The following is an 8,738-nucleotide window of genomic DNA, read 5'->3' on the forward strand; positions in this document are numbered from 1 at the left end:
AGCTTGATCCACCATCTTGTGTATCTTTGACCGTTTGAGATATCTCTTCAGTAGTTTCTTGACTTCAAGTGTTATCATCATAAAAACTAACCAACTATTGGTTGACTTGCATTCTTGTTTTTCATAGGCTTTACCATATTAGATCACTTCTTGATTATACCAGCAAACATATAGATCCACAACAATGACTAATTTTAAATGTATAATACACATATTATTGAAATGAGTGACCATTATTTAGTTAATTTGACTTTTATACACTCAAAACATTAGTAATGAAACTTTCCATTTTTTAAAGAAATGGAGAGGACCTAATGTTGGTGTAAGCCCTAGAGGTCAATAGTTTTGGTACTTTATCATATTATTTATTAATAATAAAACACATTTCTTTGTTATGTTTGATTTTTCAAAAAATAAAGTCCCTAGAATAGTTAGCCTGTTTAATGAAACATTAAATGTGACTTAATCATGAGATCACATAAAACACAAGGACACTATTATTAAAGTATTAGTAGACGAGTTTTATTCTGAATTGGAATAACATTAAAACATTGAGACTATTATATGGATTGACTGATGATCACCTCTGATGGATAATGGATAAAGAGTTAACAAGTTTTCACATAGGTATGAATATTAGGAATAATATTAATACTTGATTGAACCGCTTTGAAAATACTACATAGAATTTTATGCAAAGTGTCATAAGTTATTCTTATGGTGGTAGTGGTGTATACCATCCTTCAACCTGAAACCACTATGGATCCTAGATGTGTAGTCAGTAATTTATTGCTGATTAAATATTAATTGTAAATGAATGATCGTAAAGATAGTTGATGCATACTCCACAAATCATACTAAGGGACATGAGTGCCTTAGATGAAATTTACCCATCATGCATAATAGGATAAATGTCTAGGGGCCCAATATTAAACTAAACAAGGGTGACACAATATATGCTTTGTGTTCATTATAAACATGAGGGCAAAAAGGTAATTGTAACACAAACATTATCAGTAAATGGATTTTTCACATCACATGAAATTTTCGTGACTTAGGTAGTAGTCATATTATATTAAATATGTGATTTAATATAATTTTCAATGTTACAAGAATCTATAGGATCACACACATAAGAAAAGATGGATGAGAGATAGAATAAATAAGTGAAATAGAACATTATAACGTACGATGTACTTAAGAGAATTACGGAACACTATAAGGTATGATACAATTAAGTGAATTATAGAATATTGTAAGGTACAATGCATTTAAGTGAAATACGGAATATGGTAAAGTACCGTGCATTTAAGTGAAATAGAATACATCATAAGGTACAGTTCACTTAAGTGGACTTTTTTTAGATTGAAGGGATTCTGTTCGTGTGGACTATGTAAAGGCGTTGTTCTTCGTTCACCGCTTATGATCGTTTATCCGATTCTGCATCAAAGGTTTTAATCACCTCAAGAGGTAATCGTTTCTATCATTGATCATGCTCATTTGTAAGGGTCGACTTAGGAGAGATTTTTTTTTACCGCTGTGTATTTTATGCCGATTTTCCTTCACCTAAGGGAGACTAAAAGTAATTCTAATCGGGGAGACCAAGGAAGTTAAAAGCACCAATGGAACCTATGCTTCAAAACCGTAAGTGAGGGAGACGTCACATCTCCACAAAAAACCTTAAGACATCAAGTATATGATCATCTTTCTTATAAATTCAACATTTTACTCATTCAAAAACAATATGAAACTTAACCAATCACACTTACCTCAGACAATTCTCACATTCAATACTTTGTGGCTATTAACCCTGACATGGAGGTCAAAATACCTGAACGAAATTGATCTTACTTCACATTTAATAAACCGTTTTCATCCATTAAAAAAAATACTCTTGGACATTAAGGAATTGGCTTGTTAGTAACTTAGTTTATAATAAATCTATAATAAAATTTGTTACATATAGTTATAGTGTTAGTACTCTCTCCATCTCATAAAAAAAGTATCCCATATAGTTATAGTGTACTATTAGTTATCTTAAACAAGGGACTATTATCTCGTTTATGAGAATTAAGGCAAGACAACTGTGGGGAAAAGAAATTCTTGTTTCATGCACTTGGTTCTATATGTTTGTCTAGTAGGTTCCCTGCAACATTCACTTATCCATACAACTTCCAAATTATTTTTCACATGTGATTCCTCAGTCTCTTAACATACGCGTAATTTAATGTTTAGTCAAAATCAATTGAAAGGAAGAATTGCACACCTAGTGGTTCATTTGTCTGCCACCACCCCACATCTAGCTGCACAAATAGATACATAGATACATAGCATAGCTTTCTTATAACCAACATAAATACAAGTACTATAATGTTTTTAAGAATACATGTGATCATAAACACTTTGGTAATTGCAACAAGACCACATAATTACAATAGTTTTAGCTTTAATAATCTAAAATCAACCATGCTGCTTTGCTGTGATTTCACTATTACTAATGATGAAGTGGTCAAAGAAAAGATTTCAGGTGCTAAAACACACAATCATTTCCTCAACATCTTCAAAATGAGACCACTCATTCTCACTAAGCTTATCTTACTCTACTTTTTTTTTTCTTTACATAGAAAATTACCAAAAAGTAGTGGTAGTAACATAATGTGTGAAAAGATAAGAATATGAAACTTTTACAAATACCATTATCTATCTGTTGAAGACTGAAAAGATAATGGCAGTGTGGCAGATCATAAAGTCATAAACAGTCATTGAGAATCTGCATTGGGAAAAAGGGTCAGTTTTAGCACATGACTTTTTTACAGTCAATAAAAAGGAATCAAATTTTATTATTATGGTCAAATTATCATGTCAAATTTCTAACATAAGAAAACAAACTAGGCGTCTATCCTACCTATACTTTGCTATTAAGATTCTCTTGAATGAATCACTACTACAGTATTATCATAATAAGTAAAAGTCTTTTGAAAAATCAAAACTACTAAAAGTCTAAAACACAAAAAAAAAAAGCTACTTTTTCTTAAATGAATTATTCCTTTCATCTAATCATGATAATATTTGTACTAGTACTTCAGAGTGATTCAGTTGTAAGTACTATGAAAAATGTACAAGAATAGGACAGAAAAAACTCATAAGAACAAATTAATAATGCTTTAAACACCAAAACATCAAACTCCATTAAAAATGCAACATTTAAAGAAAAAAAATTCTCTTTTTTCTTACAGAATTTTCTACACTCACTCACTCACTTTCTTTATCTTCACAAACTTCAACTTTTGTAGCATCATCTGAACCATTCTTTGAACAACATTGTTGCTGAGATTGTTTACAATGTGCTATAGCTCCTTCAATTGAACCTTCCACCTCATAATTAGCACTAATACTTCTCTTAAACAACTGTAAATCATAGTACCCAGCTGAACTAAAAGAAAAAGACGAAGAATTCGAACTAGACCCCGACGAAGACGAAGACGTCGATAAAGACGAAGACTTGTTACCACAATATTGTCTTTGAACAACACCGGAGAAAGATTTCCGGTGACTTATAAAATCATCTTCAACAATCTCTCTTTTCATTTGTTTCTTATCATCTTCATAGAAAACCTCAAATGGGTTTTTGTTTTTTCTTTTGTTAACCTTGTTTGGATCATTAGCACATGATGGTTTATCTGAACAACCAGATTTGTTGAAGAGAGATTTGAGATAAGCTTTTGAAGCTTTGAGTTTTTGGCCAAAGAGTAACTGGTTCATCAGTTTGAGTTTCTTAGGCCAAGATTTGATCTTTGGTGAATGAGTAACAACAAGAGGGTTCATTTCGAAGGAATACTCATCTGGGTTCACTTCACTGCTAACCCTGCATGATTCTGAGGATGAAATATTGCAGGAATCGAGAGGGGTGTAAGTGGAAAAAGTGGGAGGTGTGAAAGGAAAAGTAGTACTAGTAGAGTTTTGTAGAAGGTTTTGAACCATTTGAAGACGAGGAGGGTTGTGAAGAGGGAGGAGTTTACCTTTGTAGAAGAGATCATCAGCAGGGGTAGTTTTGGAATCTTTTTCATTTGAGATTGAGCTCATTTGGAATTCAAATTCTCTAGGGTTGTTTGAGGGAGAATCAAAGGAGTAGGAGAAGAAATTTGAGGGGGAAGTTAGTTCCATGTCAATGTAGTCTTCATCTATGTGAACCAAAGTGGCTTGTTTTGGGGACATTTCAATTTTCATATGTGTGGTGTGAGTTTCTTTTGTTTTGTTTTGAACTTGGTTAATGGGGAGATGCCTATTGGAAATTGAGCTTCCTCAAGGAAAGAGAGAAGGGTATTCTTTGAAAGTATGATGTTTGTTAAACTTTGAATTTAAGTTTGTATTTATATATAAATTTTTTTTGACTACATCACATTCTCAATAGATAGATGCATGATGGATATTTGATAATTGAAGTGGGGATTCTAATTTGCAATATTTATTTTTTTCATATTTAAAATGTGGAGTTTTTGCCACTAAATTATTTTAAATATATATATATATATATATATATATATATATATATATATATATATATATATATATATATATATATATATGTATGTATATATATATATATATATGTATGTATATATATTTCAATGATTCTTTTATTTTTATTTTTGAACAAGAATGTGTTTTTTATTGATTATTTTTTATAAAAATTGAATATTTATACAACCACAAATTAATTTCTTTTTAATCGAAGAGAACTATATTGGATGAAAAAATTATATTTCAAAAAATTTAATATTATTATATTTTAATATTGAATTTGAACTTAAAAAACATAAAATTATCGATAAAGTATGTATATTTTATTGTGATTTTCATTAATTTTAAGGAGTATATTAATTAACATGCAAGTCTCACTAATTTATGAACCAAAGCGTGTGCTTACCCTCAAAAGCGTTTTTTGCATGAATTATTTATAAAAATATCAATGTTATCACCTCTGTATTCCCGTTAGTCGTATTCAACAACTTGAATTACCTACCTCAAAGTTAATGCTAAAAAAAATATCTACATTTTTTAACCTATGTATTTAGCTTTCCAAGCATGAAATGAAATTCATGTATTATTGTAATGTTGAATCTTTATCATACTCCTTACTAAACAGTCATTTCCTTAATAATTTATTCATTCTTTATTAGTATATATTTTTTTGTAATGTACCCAAAGTGTTATAAAAAGTGATTGGCTCCACGAACATGCATAAGCATAAGTGTGAATAATTCTGAACAATATATATGAGATTAAAAAGTGTAAAGTTTAGATGGGATTCAAATCTGTGGTTGTGGTCCTGTGACATGCAAAGATAATGTGAGTGAGTAAAGTTTTTTATTTGATTATTCATTGGGTATATACCTCTAATGCACTAAGAATGGCCTATAGATATAGATCTAGTTACCCACTGGATATCTGTCAAAGTAAGCAATAAAGAGAGTAATGATGACTCCTTGAAAGTATTTCATTGCTTTTGCTGTTCTTTTTCTTTCCCATTTTATTTGACAATGAGGTCAATTTGCATTACACTTTTTTTTCTTAAACATGTTCAAATTGTGAAAGACTAAATGAGGTATGGTTGATATTTTTAACAATATTTCTTTTAATATTTTTTTAAAATAATTATAGTGAAAATTGATCAAAGTAGCCTATTTAACTTATAATTGGTTAAAAATATATATCTTGATTAAGTTTCAAATCGCTTATATAACTAAACATTTTAGATTGCTGTGTGTTTAGGACTGAATTCGAACCTAAGACTTCTGGTTAAATTAAAAGAGGCCACCGTCATCTTGATCTATATTTAAGAAGTATTCTTTTATTTCTCTTAAGTGGTTTTTTTCACTAGCCGGTGTTAGAGTTTTTGGTTCAATTCAGGTATATGAGTTCTTAATATACTCCGTGGTTGCAATTTTGTCTGATTTTCTACATAAGAAAATAAAGGTGGTGTTGCGAAAGAGTTCTTGAGCTACATTTATAAGTTCTGTTATGCAATTTTTGTTAGAGAAACTTGATGGAAGAATAGTTTTTTATCTGTGGAATGTTCAAGTCAAATATGTGTTCATACAATTAGGGTTATACAATGTGTTGGTTATGTTGAACATATGACTCCACACGCAAGAGATGGTGAATTGTGGGAGTTTGAAAAATATAAATTTAAACAAAATTATTTTCTAAATTAAAGTTTAAAATATTTTCAAAGAAAACGACTGATTATGCAGTGGAAAATGAAATAAAGAAAAAATAAGAGAAAAGTAAAAATATGATGGAAGATAGATAACACCGGAGATTTATAGAGGTTCAGACTAAAATAATTGGCCTAGTTCTCTCAACAAAAATTGATCTCGAGAGTATCCAATAATAATTGCTAGCTTTTAGAATTTGACGTCAAAAAACTCCAGTATACAAGAAAATTAAATTTTCATGTTTACATCCAACTAAACAACGAACAATGGAGTGAAGTTATTAGTCTTCAAGCCAAACACAAACAAAGCTTCGAATAGTTAGTCTCTCATACAAATAGAAATTTTGTACGGACTTATCTCAAACCAAGGTGGAATTTGAACTGACTATCCTCTGAACCGAACTGAAGTTTTATACCGGGCTGACCACGAATCTAAGCGATATTTTATACAGGGTGATCTCGAATAGATATAAAGATTTTTCACTGGTTATCTTCAAGAATCCAAAAGAAGATCTTTTCTTCAAAGTGGCAGAGCTCACGGACCAACCGGAGATTTAACATTAAATCCCCCTAAAAGAACTTTTAACAGGTTTAGCTCCAAATCTAATCGGACACTTCCTAAGGAAGATTAACTCACTCAAGAGAAAATGTGATTTTACAATAATACCCCTTCTTAAACAACTTCCTCACTTAAACACAAGAATTTTTTTCTCATAGCACTATGGCTAAAATTATGTGACAGAATTTTAAAATACTTTCGAGAGAGTGTGAGTGTGAGAGAGACAAAGAGAAAGCGTGAGAGAGAGAGAGGAATGTAATATATTTCACGTTTTTGGATTGTTAGAAATGAATGGAAGGACCGATATTTATAGGCCAAAGGATGGTTCATGAAAGGAAACAATACATGGTTAAAATTGATTGTCTAATCGATTAGGTCCTAAGTCTAATTAGGTACCACAAATAATTGATTATTTGTTTCTAGTTTGAAAGCTTTTGATAGAGATTCTCTAACCACTATTAAGACATTATCATAATAGATTATATACTCGTTTTTTTCTTATCTAATTGATTAGGTATTTGGTCTAATCGATTAGAGAGTTCAAAAACTTATCCTAATCAATATGACATATCTCATATCATCTAGTTAGGCTCCAAAAGCATTTAAGGTGATTTTATTTTAAAAATATATGCTTCAAAAATAGTTTTAGTGAGTGTATTATTTAGCAATCTTTTTTTATGAAAACACCTTTATGTTTTTACCAAATACTATTCACTCAGACATGATCAGACGTGCTTTCACATTTCCTCTCTTTCGTACTCTGAAGGTTTAAGTCTCTTTCTATTCAATTAGTTGTGCTTTTAAATAATCCTAGAGCTTTGACGATCATAATATATCCTAATAAACTCGATAAATGTTTGGTGAAATCACTCTTAGTTGTGTTTGAAGTCATTTGGCTTTGCTTCAGCTGGGAGATCATTGATTAATCCTAAAGTTGGTTGTCTTTATATTTCAATTTATAATTTAATTATTATAAGTATAAAAGAAATTTTAATAGGGTACTAGAAGTCATATTCCATGGATGTGATCATAAATGTTATTAAAGAAGATTAGATCTTGTATTCAGATTAATATAGTAACTTGACAAATGTATTTCATGGGCATCAGTTGACCAAAATAGGCCATGAGGCCTAACATTTCTATATTAAATATTAAACTCTTATGAAAAACTTAGGATAGACTCTAACATAATAAGATGGATGTTCTAAGCTTGATAGTCAAGTTAAGACTTATTGTTATAAACCATACATTAGTTTTGATGTTCCTTAGATTTAGAACTCACAAGATAACAATCAAGAAAGAGGGATCTCGAAAAATATCTCCTAAATGAAAAAACTAAAACCCTAAATTTGGAGAAATGGTTGTCGGACTAGATAAGACCATTATCATGAATGTAGTCATAATAAATAATCCCCAAAACTAGTGAACATCAGAGTGGAGTAGAAGCATTGATGGAAAGATCAAGAAAAAAAACTCCATTTCTTGTCTTTAAATTGATAGGAATAATATGGCTACTTTGTTGATATGAACAATGTTACAAACAACCTAAGAATCTAGGTTGTCGCGCATTTCTTTAAGCGGTCCTTCTATTTTGTAATAAAAAAAGGATCTTTTCTGGAAGGACAAGTTCGGATGCTAATTCCTTACTATGAATAAACTTTGTATGCTTAAGTTTTGAAACACGTGTTTTCTCACCAACAAGAGTATCCATTGGATTTATTTCAGAAAAGGGTGATGATAATCCCAAAGAAGAATGAACTAGCCCTATGGCCATAGAGATGGAAACTTTGAAGCTCTCCCAGGTGAATTTTTTTTACTAAGATAACCATGATATTCTTCATATCCTATTCAATATCCTTCTTCTTGGAAATAAGAGTGTTGAAATATCAATTGATTGTGGTTTATTTCTTGTAAAGGCTCAACCTTCGATTGTTGGTCATCTTTAGCTTTTCAGCAAGCTTC

At 30.5% G+C, this 8,738-nt stretch overlaps 1 protein-coding gene across 1 annotated transcript; it reads right to left on the bottom strand.

The window, feature by feature from the left end:
* Positions 1-3,143: 3,143 nt before the first annotated feature.
* LOC131619716 (probable membrane-associated kinase regulator 4) lies at positions 3,144-4,328 on the bottom strand. Its single transcript, XM_058890785.1, has one exon. It carries the CDS (start codon positions 4,225-4,227, stop codon positions 3,253-3,255), a length of 975 nt encoding a protein of 324 aa, XP_058746768.1. The 5' UTR covers positions 4,228-4,328; the 3' UTR covers positions 3,144-3,252.
* Between the last annotated feature and the right edge of the window lie 4,410 nt (positions 4,329-8,738).

Source organism: Vicia villosa, linkage group LG1, assembly GCF_029867415.1.
Source record: "Vicia villosa cultivar HV-30 ecotype Madison, WI linkage group LG1, Vvil1.0, whole genome shotgun sequence".
NCBI lineage: Eukaryota > Viridiplantae > Streptophyta > Magnoliopsida > Fabales > Fabaceae > Vicia > Vicia villosa.